Below are 16,586 nucleotides of genomic sequence, written 5' to 3'. Positions count from 1 at the left end.
TTCTTTTTGGAAACATTTTTGGTTGCGAATAAGCATTTTCCTTATAACACCTTATAAAAATATTCTGTGATATTGTTAGCTTTAGGCTAAAAGTATTTTTCTGAGACTATTTATGGTTTATTCCTTTGCAACTTAATATTCTAGCCAAAAGTGTTGTGCAATGTTCAGCTTTACTGTCAGATTTCTGTTATAATCAGTATACACTCTCTGATACATGCACTCATACACACACACACACACACATATATATATATTTATATAAGTGCATATATATTATATATATGTGTGTGTGTGTATATATATATATATATATATATATATATATATATATATATATATATATATATATATAATTATATATACGAGGGTGAGTCAAAAAGTAATGCCATTTTGTTTAGGACAGGTATAATTACCAATACAGGAACATGTATCATACATCAAAATGAAGCTGGTCCTCTGTGGATCACATCCCTACTTCTCAACATAGTCACCATTTCTCTCAATAGCAATGTTTCACCTTCGAATGAGAGCATGTATCCCTGCCCCGTAAAATTCTGTTGACTGTTCTTTGAGCCACTTCTTCGCTACCTCCACACTCACCAGATTTAGCGCCTTCAGACTATCATCTCGTCGGCGCCACGAAAGAGGGTTTGAGAGGCAAACTTTATTCCAGTGACGAGGAAGTGAAAACTGTAGTGAAGAAGTGGCTCAAAGAACAGTCAATAGAATTTTACAGGACAGGGATACATGCTCTCATTCGAAGGTGGAACACTGCTATTGAGAGAAACGATGACTAACTTGAAAAGTAGGGATATGATTCACAGAGGACCAGCTTCATTTTGATGTATGAGACATGTTCCTGTGTTGGTAATTATACCTGTCCTAAACAAAATGGCATTACTTTTTGACTCACCTTCGTGTATATATATATATATATATATATATATATACTCTCCTCCCTCACGACTGTCATTAAGTTTTATTTCTTAAGCAGTTTTGTTTAAAGTGCCTGAATGTTAACTACCTTTTGTCTTTCATGCTTTCAATGTAAGATGTATGGATTACTCTACATGTCTGTCTTTCTTTTTCTAAAAAAAAAAAAATAAATAAAACCCTAAAAGTAACTTCAGTTCACAAATAAAATCAGTTCTTAACAAAAACCCTACAAGTAAAATGCTTTTCATTTTGAATGATTACCAAAAAGCTGTGTTTGCTGGTTTTAGATTTGATAAAACTAGTTTAGTTGTCAGTTGTGATTTTAACTTCATCTTTCTACATTCGGAGTTCAAACACCACCATCATAGTGCACCGTTTCTTTCGTTGTTGATATTTGGATACTTATTTTTGTTAAGGGGGGGTTTCCCTAGAATCTGCTTAGTCCTAGTCCCTTCATTTTCATATTTCTCAAAACGAGAAAATTCATTAACAAAAAATAAAAAGAAATTTGATATTTTTTTATCTCTCGGTGAAATAAAATATATTTGCTGCAGCTTCTCTCTCGTATTTTTCATTCTTATCTATCTTTGTGTGTGTGTGTGTGTGTGCATACACTTGCACACTGCATGTATTTGCAGATGGGTGTCTGTCATTGTGTGTGTATGGATGTGTGGGAATATGTTTGTGTATTGCCATAACTCTCTTAATTTTAATCTTTCTCTGTACATATTTGCAAATATTGTAGCATTAAACCAACCGCAATCTTATACCTACTACTACTACTACTACTACTATTTCTGGTCTCCACTCTAATTCAACTTTGATTTTCAAAATTTTGTTGAAATTCTGAAATTCTCTGTTGATTCTGTGTATATTTATTCTTCCACCAAATGTCATATATTAGGGTTGATTTAGACAAACGTTTTAAGCTAACTTTTGCTCCTATCATTTTAAATTATTTTTTTTATTATTTCCGTTTTACTCTCTCTCTCTCTCTCTCTCTCTCTCTCTCTCTCTCTCTCTCTCTTTTTCTCTCTTTCTGCACTGCCTGTAGATATTGCTTATTTCTCTGTAACCACTGCAAAACAAACTTCCACCCATTTACATCAGTTCAAATCTTGTCTAATGTATGTTTTGTTGATGTTGTCCACTCTGCACTTCTGTTTAACCCTTTAGCATTTAAACCAGCCAAATTGGGCCTCTCACACCTACCCTACCGTGTCATTTTAAAAATCAAACAATCACAGCATTAAAATCAATCTCAAAGCTACAAGATAATCCATGATTAATTCAAAACACTGCGAATGAATACGCATTACATTTTGACAAAATAATCTGAATCCTAAACGGGTTAAACCATTCTCATCATAAACAGCAGAGAGTGAAGTGAAAGCAATTCATGCACTAGCTAAAATGGGTTTAAACAATATTTGAAGGATTGTAAATGGCTCAGTTCTCAGTTGTTAGATGACATTACAGAAAAATATGCAATGACTACCGGCCGTGCTGATTATATTTTTATTTCCTTGTTTTTATAGACTTCGTAATTTTAAACATTATCCTCTACTGATACAACTTGTTATAGTATGTTTTCATGAATCTCTTCCCTGTTCTTTGACTGTAATTCCATTCCAATAAATATTTTGAAAACCAGTCAAACTGACATCTTTCCTTCTCTATGGTTTTCATTGATAAAAGATTTTTTTTTCTTGTTTTTTTTTTTATAAACAAATTTGTTGAATTTCTTTTTTTTAACTTTAGACATACATAGTTTGTTTTTATTTATATTTCATTTTCTTTTTTTTTACTTTATAATCAACATTCATGCAAATATAAAATTATTTCATAAATCTAACTAAATCAAGTGTGAAAAGAACCCCCTCCCCTCAAATTATAAATCAGTGATTAAGTTAGCAGTTTTACAATTAAACAAAGAATAACCATCAATAAAATCTATATTATAAAGTATCATTTTAGTTTCGTGTTATAAACAGCTTAAATAAGGCATCTGAATTAATTAGTTTTGTCTTGAATATTTTTTCTTGAGTTATGCTTACGGCTTATGTCTATGTGAACCCACTTTACTAGATCTCCTGCAAAATCAACCCCTAACAAAAATTTGTTCATTTTACAGGATTAAATCAACATGTAAGATAGAGGAAATGTATGAGATATTAAGGAGTGATAAATTAGGGAATCTAGAGTATTTGGGATGGTTACTGATCAAGACTTGTTTGAAATAAGATCTTTCTGAGAATAAATCAGTCTGCAAGGAATGATATGTAGTGAGAATGTGTTAGGGATTAGCCCAGCTTGCACATTAAACAACTTTGAGGGAGACATCTCTGTGTATAGAAATGGATGTCTATAGCAAGTTCTACCCAAAGAAAAGATTTGATCTCTCAGCACTTCAAGCTCATAAAATACTTGTTACCTATAGTATACAAACGTACGACTTTGTAAAAATCAGAAGACTGAAGCATGCATGGAAAACTAGAAATATGATAAGTACATGTATGTGTGTACATTTGGGTAGACTAGCTGGTTGTTCTCTGTGCAGCGCATATGAAGTTGAACAAGCAACTGTCTTTAACATATATATATATATATATATATATATATATATATATATATATATATATATAACAAAATAGCTTACCTAAGGATGGCATAGTGCATCTTGGAAGATAAGTCTATAAACATGCATACACATTTTATATATATGTGTGTATGTGTGTGTTTGAATGTATAAACCTTTTGATATATGTATATCTCTTCTTTTTTTCCTTCTCTTTCTCCATCTTGGTATATTTTTCTCTCTCCTTCTTTTCTACACACACACACACACACACACATACATATAGTTCTTTATAATTCTTTTCTCATTTTTTTTACTCTTACAATTGTCATTTCTTCTGTTGTGCTTTTAGCATCATCTCATTCCTTAATTCTTTATTAATTAGATTTTTAATTTGTTATTTTATAAAAAATTAAAATTAACTTATTTAGAATATGTTGGCAATTATGAAAAGATAAACCCCAATTTACATTTTACATTTCATTTGTTAATTAATCTTCACTCATTGTCGTTAATTAATTTTCTCTCTTTTCCAAATCACAGAAACATGCTTTTAATTCAGAACCATTTGGCTTAGTTTAGTGCTTTGACATCTCATTTAATTACTTCAATTATATTCGTTTCTACTGAGTTATTTAATAGACGTTTGTTTTGGACATATAAAGTTTTCCTTAATGTATATTAATAATTTTATATATGTCATCAATGTTCATTTACTTAAAACCTAGTAAAAAAAAATTTTTTTATCATTTTTATATATATAAACATTTTCTTTAAAATTTTAAGGGGTCTTTTAAGAATTGATTATTTTTGTTTCCATGTTCTTTATTTTATTTTTTTTTTACATTAACTAAAATGTATTTTTTGTACCTAAGTATCTAAGTAAGTGTAACTTAACTATTTTCTATAAATGCGAGTGTGTATGTTTGTGTACAAAGTAGATACTGACTTGTCTCTACCCAAGCATTGTCAGTGAGCAAAGCTAGTCCCTTACTGGCTCAACTGGTGACTTGGATTTTAAGTCAAGTCTAACCCAGCTCCTCGTTATTTCTGCAGGCTAAAATGTCTTCTGTGGAACCAATAGATCTGACAGGCGGAAGCAGGGATCTGATAGCCATTTCAAACAGTGGACCCCTGTCCAGAACATTGTCTACGCCTGCCATGTTGGGCATGGCTGGGCCACCATTGGGAGGGGACCCTACAGGAGCAGATATGTCTGGGCTGGACCCTCGCAAACTCATCAAACCTTGTACAGTGAAATTGGCAGCCATACCCCGTAGTCTGATGCACTCCAACAGTCTGACCATCAAACCATCACCCTCGACAGAAGACATCAAGCAAAGACTAAAGACTGTCTTGCTGAACCAATCTCGGCAGTCTTTCGACGGCCGACTTCACCAATCCGCTTCGGAACCCTCTTCACCCTCAACACATGCACCCGATACTTTGATGACCCACAGTCATTAAGTTTTGTATATACATCTTTTTTTTTTTTTTTTTTTTTTTTTTTACCAGCTGATAAACGAAATAAAATATGAATTTTTACCTCAAGAATTCTTTTACTGTGTGTGTATGTGTACCTGAAATATGTTAGATATATGTGAAACCTTTTTACAAATTATTCTGTTCAGCAGACAGCTATATAGAAATTTTCTATACTTCATATGCTTCTCTTTCTACAGACACATGTTATGGATTTATTGGATTATTATTTTTTTTTATATATATAAATAATTACAGTTAATTAATGACATTGACATTCGTTACAGTTTTCAGAAAATAAACTATTTCGGAGATGTGAACTTTGTCAGCAGTAACTTTGGTACATTCAAGTTGTTGTTAGGAACCCAATGAATTTATTACCTAATAACCTAGCAATAATTCTTAACCATTTACTAAACTAGAAATAATTTTATTCTAATAAAGTTGATTGTTTTATCAACTGTAACTTTTTAGTAACTTATGTACATTGGGGCAATCCTTTAGGATTCATTCACAATGCCACAATTCTTTTGCTTTGAACCAAATCACTTCCATCAGCTTCACATTCCATACTTCAAACTCCATCCATCATTAAGCATCCTGTTTTCTGTTTATAAATTCTCTTAAAATGCCTTAACTTTTGAAATATCTTACCGAAATTTCACACCATGTTGACTAACATTTTAGTTTTTAAACCAAATAACACATTTTATTTATTTATTCATTTATTTATCTTAATCATTTTTTTTTTTTGATCAAAGTGTTTAAGTTTATGCTTTTGAAGTGATGAAATATTTAGAAATTAAACATCTATTGTTTGTCTGTCTTCTGTTAAATCGTGTTGCTAATATTCTAAATATTTTACTTAAGTCTTTTGTTATCACTGATGGCAAGCTGTTCACTCATACAGTTTATAGTTTTGTAAACTCTTTCTTTCAGAAAAAAAAAAGCATTTTAGTGAGTATTCCTTATTTTGATATTGGAAAATTGAACAAATAAACATAAGGGAGAAAGAAAAAATAGGGTAGAAATAGACCAAATTTATATGGCTAAATTTGCTTATAGAATTAACAATTCTTTTCAAAATTTAATGAAAAAATTGAAAAAAATTAGATGATTTTATAAAACGCTTATATTTAATTTATATGAATATGAATTATATATAATGCAAACATTACATACTTGTTAACAAATTATGCGACATTGAAATTATTAAATTTATTTCTTATTATTTTTTTTGCCTTTTCTTGGTTTATAATTATCTAATATAGCAATATCTAGCTTTAACTCAATGTTTTTCTGGAACGTTTTCTCAAAATGTTTCTATGGAACATTTTCTCAAGCAAGAAAAAGCTTAGAAAATAAATTAGCAAATTACATAACTTGCCAAATTTTAATCCCAACGATTATAATGGCTCTGAGATTAAAGCAGGGAGATATTACATGAAAGTTCATGGTCTAGACACTAACTATAGATATTGTGTTGCAAACCTGTAGGTTATCTGAGCTTCTACTGTTACCTCATAGTTCAGTGGTTGGTAGTTGAGTATAGGGCATCTAGTTATTAAAACAATCTTTGTTTCAATATTTTGTTTAATGTCTAAATTTGTAATTTTAAAAAAAAGGAAAAGAAAAAAAAGAAAGCCTTCCACTCTTGCTAGCATGGGGATAATGAGTGTAAGATGGAAAAAGACGAAAAAAAAAAAATCTAACGGTGACTTCATAATGTTTCTACTCATACTTAAAAATATCTTTCAGATGAAAAATGTCCACAAGAATTTTTATTATTATTGAGACTGCTTAAAGTATAAAGTAACCATTATAAATGAGAAAATGGTGGACTGGTGACACAAATGAAATCTTCGGTACTATTACATTTCATTTGAAATGATTTTGCTCGGGGAAATCGTAAGCTTTACAAATAACAGTTTCCTCTGTCGTCCCAATCATTATAATTTTCAAAAATTGTTTAACCTATTTCTCATTATTCAAATAAAAGTCAAAATCCTGAGCTGTTTGTTGCAGACTTCTTTGTTCAGTTGAAGAATAAGAATCACTAAAAAATGTAAGAAACCTTTTTGAAAATGACAAATTATTAATAATTATTATATAACTTATGCTAACATTTAAAATATCAGTATACGTAACTGAAGCTGTATTTAATTAAAATAACCATCCATGTGTCACACTTAATGTATATACATAGTCGATAGGCCTGTTACTTCTGTATTTGTTGTGAGATACTATCTCCTGTGGACTTGCGTGTTAAAAACACAGTAAGTATCAAAGAGAGACAAAAAGTCATCTCAGCAGTGGCCAGCAAGAGCACTAAATGCATTCCAGCATTTTGGGGCACCATTGAAAAGTCCCAAACAAGCTTAAATGTGTCTGGTGTTCTTTCTGGCTGCTATTGAAGCAATTTTTCATCTCTGATGTTTACTATGTTTTTTTTTTAACATGGAATGTCCATAAGGGATGTTACCTCAGAACATATACCACCATAACTGGTCTATCAACAGTGTATATACATTAGGTATGATACATAGATGGCTATATAATTTCTTTTTTTTAAACTGTCATCTGGTACTAACAGCAAGAGTATTAAGACTATCCTCCTGTGCTCTTTTAATATTATTGACATTAATTTAATGTTTGTTTTGGCACACAATGGATAAACACTTTTGTTTTTTGTTTGATATCTGACTAATTTCAACTTGGTATATAAGATACTTCTCTCTTTCTCTGAAGTTTATTTGCTTATTTTTAAGAAATGCTATTAGTGTTGAAATTAGAGAAAGATTGAAGCAAGTAAGGCACTTTAGTGGAAGACACAACACTCATGATGTAGAAATATAATTAATTAATAAAGACTAGGCTATTAGTTTTAAAAATTTTTTATTTTAGATTCTTTTATTTACTTAATGCTAATGAGGTAGATAGTAAATTTGAAACCAAGAGGAAAATTAAGTTTTGTCGTTCATTTGTTTTAACACTGAAACCTGGTGAACAGGAGAGATTTTGTGTTGGCTGTCATTGTTTAGTATTCCTATGAATATACAGCAAAATAGCAGATTTAATGTGGTGGGAGTGGAGATGGTTCTGGTCCACAGCACTCAAGCAGCAGATGTAAATTAGCTAATGCGTCTTCATACAAACTTTATCTGATTGAATTTCTATATCCATAGCCATCTCAAGTTAATTGAAGGATATGCTGACACAAGATTTAAGATGGTATCATCTTTGAGAGATTTTAGCTGTTCCATTGAGTAGAAATTCCCTGATGATATTGGTGTGGAGCCCTTTTGCTGCCAACCCCTGCCTTGAAACCAGTCTTAATTCTATGTGAATTTCATGATTTAAAGCAGTCTAAACAAGGAAGGGAAGAAGAAAAAAACCTTCCATGAAAATTTTTATATTAATTCATATTCGAAACAAGTTATTTTACTGAATCCTTCATTGGTTTTAAAATTAATTGTGCTGGCACAAGATGGTATCAACTTTGAGAGCGTTGCTCCTTTGAGTAGAAATTCCCTTAATGATATTGTTGTGGAACCCTTTTAATATCAGTCCCTGACTTGGAACCAGTTTTAATTCTACAACATGAATTTCATGATTTAAATCAATCTAAATGAAAAAAAAAAAGAGGAAATAAACCTTCCATGAAAATATATTTATGTTAATTTTTATTCCAAACAACCAGCTTAATGATGACAAAGTTGTTTTATTAAATTCTTCATTATTTTCGAAATTAATTGAAGCAGAAGCAGTCAGTGTATTTCAACAGAAATTTATCAACAAAATTTAATTTCAAATCAGCTGTAACTGAGCAGACTTATGATCAGGAGTTATAGCAGCTACGATTTTTTTTTTTTTTTTTTTTTTTTTAAGCCATTTTCAGAAATGAATATTCCAGTTCCATAAACTAAATTCATTGAACCTGTCAGAAGCTGATATAATCCTCAGGCAGAACCAGTATGACCTAATATTTCACAAGGCTAGTACAATCCAACCAGTGACCACCTGTGCAGTTTTTCTATCCAGTCTTACACACAGTGTTTTAGCTGACCAAGTCTATGGTACAACATACTTTTCCAAAGTGGAATCAAAGCTAGTAACTCATAATTGCAAAGCAAATTTCTTAACTATTTGGCCATGCCTGCACTTTGCTTTCCTTCTCTAAGACCACATTATCTAATGTATCTTTAAAAAAAAAAAAATATTACAGTGTGATTTAAGGAATATTTGGCTGCTGTTTTTAACAGGTCAAATTATATAGCTTTTTGTCAGCTTAACCTTTTGATATTTCAACTAGCCATATCCAGCCCAAATATTCTACTGGTTTTATGTTCAAACAGGACAGATCCAGCCTCTCACACCTACCCTACAATGTCATTCTAGAAATAAACAATTTCATTAAAATTTCAACGATACAAGATAATGCAGGATAAATTCAAAATAATTTGAATAAATGTTTCATTTGACAGCGTAACCTTGCTAAAGGGTTTATTATTGATTAGCTTTAAATCATCCCTGATTGAGCAGACATACGATCAAAATTATTCCAGATGTGACCATCCCATTTTCTATTTAGATTAAGAGTGCTTAAGACTACATTATCCAAGATGTTCTACTTGTTTCTGAAACAACAGAATATGAGTTGAAGCAGATTTGACTGTTATTTTTAGCAGACTGAACAACCATGTTGCTGAGTGGACCATAATCTCTATTCTATCTAATTTAGTGCCTCATAGTTCCACATCAAAAGATGTCACTTTAACCCTTTAACAATTAACCCGGGCAGATCTGGCATCTCCCACCTACCCTACAATGTCATTCTAAAAATAAACAATCACATCAAAATCTCAAGGCTACAATATAATGTCTCAACTGGAAATGCTGAATTTTTAAATTATTTTTCAGTACTGAGGAATTGTTGTGTGAATAAGAAGCTTGTTTCCCATCCTTGTGGTCTTCAGCTGGCTAATAGAAACTATCATAGTTTCAACATCTGGACAGTACCATTCAATCCAACAGTGTCAACAGCATGAAAAACTAAACGCTTCGTGGGAATTAATAGACAACACAAGAAGCAAGAGTGAAACATTAACACAATATGTCCATTATGTCAACACCAGCTTATTGTTTCAAATACAGACTTAAAATCTCAAATATATATTGTTACATACCTATAGCTATGAAGCACATAAAATAAAATGCTTAAGCAGCATCAAATGTGTCTTGTTCAAGAACACAATGCAGAAACTGAAACCACAATTTTATGATCCTAAGTCCAACACCTTAGCTCCATGCCTTTTGCAGCCTTCCAGTGTGCCAGCCCAGTCAAACCGTCCAACCCATGCCAGCACGGACAACGGATATTAAATGATGATGATGATATTGTCAGTAGTTCATATATCTGAAAATGAAGCAAACCCTAAAATGCATTTTTTAGGAAGTTAAATGTTTGGCTGGTCAAAGAATGACCATTGGTTTCACACCTATAAAGCACTTAGTTGTATAGGCGACTCGTCAGACTCAAATGGCCAAGATTATGTACCTTCAGCCGTTTGATTCTGATGAGTCCCCTATACTACTAAGCGCTTTATAGGTGTAAAATTAATGGTCAGTCTATGACCAGTCAAACATTTAACTTCCTAAAATATATATGTATATATAAAATGGTTTAGAAATATTTTCAGGGCCGAAGAGCAGCCTGGACAGGCCTTGTAACCTGATGAAGAATAAAATATTTTCCATATTTTGAGGATTTGAAACTAATACCTTTCAGTCCTAGAAATTTAAAATATTTCTAAACGAATGATAGTTTTGTTTGTGAACCCCATATGTATAAAAATGTACTTTATTCTTGACTTACCACCCTGACAAATATTAGCCCGTAGCAATTCAAATTAATCATTAATTGTATTAATGCCACCAAACCAAGTAACAGTTCCTCACTGTTGTGACCCTGTAAGATCATTAGGTTGGACACCTTATCCCACTTTATATAAACACCCAAATGAACAATATCGCCCTCCCTTCTCTGAGAGGAATGTCAGTCTATCACAAAGTAAACCCCACCACCAGCTCTAGCTGATGCTCATTTTCAGTTGAGGGAATTAAAGCAACATGAAACGAAGTGGTTTGCTCAAGTGTACGCCACACTGCCCAGTCTACAAATCGAAACCACTACCTCCTAATCAAGAGTCCAACACCTTATCCACAAGACCATGCGTCTTCTCTGAGGACAGATGAATGAAATAAAATTCAGTCTGATTTCATCAGAAATTAAAAGACCTTTCAACTAAAATTTCCTCTTAAGTAGATTTGTTCAAGTAAGATGTGCGTGCATTGACGAAGATAAGCCCTAAGATTAACAACTGTTGCCAACACATCAACAATTATACAATTTATAACAACTGTATATTTATTTAGATCATTATCTGTTCACAGAGAAAAATCATAGACTCATACCTGAAATATATATTTTTTTAAAAAATACATTAAGCTAAAAAAAAACGAAAAATTGTTAATCTTTTTAGTGATCTAATTATCAACATTATTAGCATCAGGAACTCGTTAAGAACAGTTGTATTCTATTTATATGCGTTTTACAACTTCATTCATACAACAGACAGATCAGACAGTGTGTGAAGAGAAAACTTCCAAAGCAAGTGAGTAAGATTAATTAATACTAATTAGTACTAATTTACTAAACTAATATAATTATGATGATGATGATGATGATTAGTGTGTTGTAGTTTGCTTGAAGCATTGTAATATCAAGGAAGACAAAAAGAGAGAAAATAGAAAGCTTCTGACAATGTGGAAAGTTTAGTAAAATACTCTTTTACTTGTTTCAGTCATTTGACTATGGCCATGCTGGAGCACTGCCTTTAGTTGAACAAATTGACCCCAGGAATTATTCTTTGTAAACCTAGTACTTATTCTATCGGTCTCTTAAGCAGAACTGTTAAGTTACAGGGATGTAAACACACCAGCATCGGTTGTCAAGCGATGTTGGGGGGACAAACACAGACGCACAGACTTATACACACACATATATATATATATACATATATACAATGGGCTTCTTTCAGTTTCCGTCTACCAAATCCACTCACAAGGCTTTGGTCAGCCCGAGGCTATAGTAGAAGACGCTTGCCCAAGGTGCCACGCAGTGGGAATGAACCCGAAACCATGTAGTTCATAAGCAAGCTACTAATCACACAGCCACTCCTATGGCTTTATATTTCAAGTGCAAAAGTTCATCTTCAGAAGTAAAATAATCCGAGAAAAGATGGGCCTTTGCGCCTGAAATATAAAGATTTTATTAAACTTTCCGCATTGTCAGAAGCTTTCTATTTTTTCTCTTGTTACTATCTTCGATAATTATATAATTTTTTTTTGTTGTGTCTAGGGAGAGTCATTATGCCAAAATTATTAACACACACACTGATTCAATTTCACTCCTCTGTTATTAGTCAGTTGGTTAAATATCCAACGAACTAATCGATTGTTTGTTTAATTTGGTTAAACAGTCATTTGTTTTGTTTTTGTTTGTCAAAGCTCTTTCGTTGCTACTTGTAACCTTTTCAATGACTTACGGAAGCTGTGTTTGTCAGCTTGAGAGCTTGTTGCAAGATCTTAATGTTTAACCAAGTTTAACAAACAAGCATTTAGTTGGATATTTAACCAATTGACTAATACTAAAGGAGTGGAATTGAACCAGTGTGTGTGTTAATCATATTGGCATAATGACTCTCCCTAGAAACAACAAAATTTGTTTCAACACACAAATTCACATAAAGAATCTTGCAAACCAGACACAAAACCAAAGCAAAAATTATATTACATTAAATTAGAAAATTCATTAGATCTTGTAGCAAATATTTTTCAGTGTACAAGGTATTGTGTTGTAAGATTTCTCAGCTTAACTAAATTTCCACCCATTCACTTGTTCTTTGAAATATGGAACCCTAGGTGTGGATATGTCTGTGGTTGAGAAGTTTGCTTCCCAGCCATAAGGCTTTGGGGTCAATCCCACTGCATAGCACCAGGCCAACCAAAACTTTGTGAGCAGCTTTGAGAGGCAGAAACTAAAAGAAGCCCATTGCGTGCATGCATGAGTATGTGTATGTATCCAAGATGGAGGCACACACACATGCAATAATTGTAAATGAGCATCACTGTCATAGAAGCAGTGTCATTTGTTTCCAATTTTCTGTGGAAATATATCTACCCAGGGGGAAATACTACTTTGTTTGGGAACAGGTGAGAGTTGGTGACAAGAATGGTATCCAACCATAGAGAAAAGAAACAATAAATTCCATCCAACCTGTGCAAACATAGAAAAGCAAATGTTAAATGATGATGAACCAGTTTGGTGTTTCAGGAAGTGGGGAGGGGTATTTATCTTAGTCTATGATTTGTTCTGTATTTTATTTTTCCAATGATAACTATGAGAAGAATTAATTATTCTGAATCAGTTGATATATATATATATATATATATATATATATATATATATATTAATAATAATGAGTTTTGACTGAACAAAAACACAACAAATAGAAAATTTTACAAAACCATAACAAACAGAAAATTTGTAGCTAATTCCTCATCAGTCAATGTCCAAAAGATCATTACAATTTCATGCCTATATATATATATATATATATATATATATATATATATATACATATACATATATGTATTGTTTGTAGAAAGCATAAATCCAGAGAAGAAACACACTCTTCAAACGTGTTCATGCAAGTGGAAGCAGACGTAAAGAATGTGGACTACACCCACCTTCATTTTTTTTTTTTTGTTTTTTTACACAGAATCCTCCATTTTTGCGGACGGAGGTTCTGCAAAAAAAAAAAAAATGGCATTTTAAAATTTGTATGTTTGTTACACTTAGACAAGACATTGGTGTTCTTGATTTTCTTTATTGACATTACGACTGGTCACTCAGCACTTTTGAAGGTCAATGGAATACAGAAATCCCTTAATATGAAAAATAAGGGTCGGTGATAGGAAAAACATCCAGTCACAAAACACAACCTCAACTAATTCCCATCCACACTCCTGACAGTGTAGAGAAATAAACATTTAACACAAATAAATGACAATTTCAATAAACTGTTGCTATTTAAAAATGTTTCTTTATTTCTAGATTACCAAAACAGCAATCTTTAGAAAGCTTCTGAAGAAAAGAATCTTACAAATAATTTCACCAAACATGAATATTTCAAAGATGACCTGGGAACATTTAAGTTCAAAGACTCAGACCTACATTATGTATTTTGCTTTACTGTTCATTGTATTCTTGTTGGCCTTTTCATCTAAATCCTACAGCTCATCCAAGAAAAACAAGAAAAATACCTGAAACGATAATTCCTCAAAATGGCAATACAATGCCTTACACCTCCTTTAAATATTTTTCAGTCAAATTCTGTATTAAATTTTTTTTTAAATTATGGTTTTGTTCCATATTAGTTTTCATATTAAAACTTCTAGAGAGAACAAGTATCTCTGAATTAGTTAAGCAAAATTTGATATATTATCATTCTTATACAGATATATTTTTTGTACAATATACATAATTATTGTTCTATATTTAAGAGATGAGGAATTATGTACATTATTTACATTTGACGGATATTTGTCCTCATCTTGTTTGTTGTTAACACGTTTCGGCTGGTATACCCTCCAGCCTTCTTCAGGTGTCCTGGGGAAATTTTGAACCTGGGTTCTCATTCCTAAGGTATTTTTCGATGTTATTATTATTATTATTATTATTACTATTACTATTATTATTATTACTATTACTATTATTATTATTATTATTATTATCATTCTTATTATTATTATTATCACTGCTTGGAATCAAACTCGGAATCTTGGGGTTAGTAGCCCGTGCTCTTAACCACAAGATTCCGAGTTCAATTCCAGGCAATGACTTGAATAATAATAATAATGACGACGATGATGATGATGACGACACCAACGCCGACAACAACAACATTGAAAAAAACTTAAGAATGAGAATCCAGGTTCGAAATTCCAAGACACCTGATGAAGGCTGGAGGGTATATCAGCCGTTGTGTTAACAACAAACAAGATGAGGACAAATATCCGTTGAATGTAAATAATGTACATAATTCCTCATCTCTTAAAGATCGAACTGTACTCAAAAGGTAGTTCTCTGGTTATTTACTGAGCTAGACTTCCAAGGGAAATCAGTTGTAGAATAAAGTGATAATTAATTCATATCTTGGACTCATGAAGTGTCTTGCTCAAGAACACAATACATAGCCTGGTCCAGGAATGAACTCACTACCTCATGATTGTGAGCCTGACACTCTAACCACTGAGTCATGCAGTAAAATTGATTTAAAACATAGATATAAACAAAGTATGTAAAAAGGAGCAGGTGTTGATTAAAAACACAAAACAATCGTAATATTTAAAACTTTATTCTTAAAAATAATCATAAAACAAATAACTATTATTTAAAACTTTATTAATAAAAATAAACATATGTTGAAAAGGTTCATTTAGATTGTGAGCTTTAAACATTTAAGCAATCATTTTGTCTACTATTATAAGCACAAGGCCTGAAATTTTGGGGGACAGTGATAGTTGATTTCATCAACCCCAGTGTACAACTGGTACTCATATTATCGACCCAGAAAGAATGAATAGCAAATTCAACTTCAACAGACTTTGGACTCAGAATGTAAAGACAGGACAAACATCGCTAAGCATTTTGTCTGGTGTGTTTATGATTCTGCCAGCTTACAGCCTTTGTCCGACAATAATTTCCAATTTGGGCACAAGACCAGCATGTTTTTTTCTTGAGGTGTGGAGGAATTAAAGGCTAGTCAATTAAACCAACCCCAGTACTTAACTGGTATTTTATACATTCTATCCCAGAAGGATAAAAGACAGAGTTGGCTTCAGCAGGATTTGAACTCAGAATGTAAAGTGCTGGAATAAACACCACACAGCATTTTCCCTTGATGCTCAGTCCATTACTCAACTGAAAAACTACCAATTGTTACATATTTGGGCACAAGGCCAGCAATTTTGAAGAGAATGGGTTTGCTGATTTTTTATCACCCCCACCTCCACCCCACACCAGTACTTGATAGAGACACTATTTTATTGACCCCAGAGGGATGACAGAGCAAAGTTGGACTCAGCAGGATCTGAACTCACAATGTAAAGTCCTGGAACAAATAACGCAGGGCCTTTTCTCCAATGCTCTAATAATTCTGCCAATCTGTCCCCTACTGAAAACTAACGATGGTTTCAAATTTCGGCAGAAGGCCAGTAATTTTTGAGATTATGGGGCAAGCCTATACCATCAATCCCAAGTACTTGATAGATATTTTATCATTTCATCAACCTTGAAAGGAGGAAATACAAAGCTGACCTTTGAACTTAAAATGTAGGGATCCAGAACAAATACCACAAGGTATTTTGTCCAATGTGCTAACGATTCTGTCAGCTCGCTGTCTTGACTGAAATGTAATGATTCTTTCTAATTTTGAGGAAAGGGTGCAGAAGGAATTGATTATAT

At 32.3% G+C, this 16,586-nt stretch overlaps 2 protein-coding genes across 5 annotated transcripts in view; both read left to right on the top strand.

Moving 5' to 3' along the window:
• The window catches only part of LOC106874869 (calcineurin-binding protein cabin-1), a 55,451-nt gene extending 46,787 nt beyond the window's left edge, over positions 1-8,664 (top strand). The window contains exon 43 of one of the 4 annotated variants that reach the window (XM_089359360.1): positions 8,182-8,664. In XM_089359360.1, the coding sequence (XP_089215486.1) occupies positions 8,182-8,199 (18 nt within the window). In that variant the 3' untranslated portion in view covers positions 8,200-8,664. Of the gene's footprint in view, positions 1-4,570; positions 7,008-8,181 lie in introns of those variants that run through there. The other 3 variants (XM_089359358.1, XM_089359356.1, XM_089359357.1) reach the window with 3 other exon arrangements.
• Positions 8,665-10,924: 2,260 nt separating this feature from the next.
• LOC106874882 (uncharacterized) lies at positions 10,925-14,478 on the top strand. Its single transcript, XM_089360191.1, has 3 exons — positions 10,925-10,966; positions 11,563-11,670; positions 14,175-14,478. Exons 1-3 carry the CDS (start codon positions 10,925-10,927, stop codon positions 14,385-14,387), a joined length of 363 nt encoding a protein of 120 aa, XP_089216317.1. The 3' UTR covers positions 14,388-14,478.
• The last annotated feature ends 2,108 nt before the right edge of the window (positions 14,479-16,586 follow it).

The sequence above is a fragment of the Octopus bimaculoides genome, chromosome 11, assembly GCF_046866305.1.
Source record: "Octopus bimaculoides isolate indiv1 chromosome 11, ASM4686630v1, whole genome shotgun sequence".
Classification (NCBI taxonomy): Eukaryota; Metazoa; Mollusca; class Cephalopoda; order Octopoda; family Octopodidae; genus Octopus; species Octopus bimaculoides.
Note: the sequence above shows the minus strand (reverse complement) of the source record. Positions and strands in the feature narration are given on the sequence as shown.

Bases quoted from the DNA above. Each gene is read 5' to 3' on its own strand.
- LOC106874882 (XM_089360191.1), top strand. From the start codon at position 10,925: ATGCCACCAAACCAAGTAACAGTTCCTCACTGTTGTGACCCT. The intron at 10,967-11,562 runs GTAAGATCATTA...CAACATTATTAG, and splicing joins TTCCTCACTGTTGTGACCCT to CATCAGGAACTCGTTAAGAA. The intron at 11,671-14,174 runs GTGAGTAAGATT...CTTTATTTCTAG, and splicing joins AGAGAAAACTTCCAAAGCAA to ATTACCAAAACAGCAATCTT.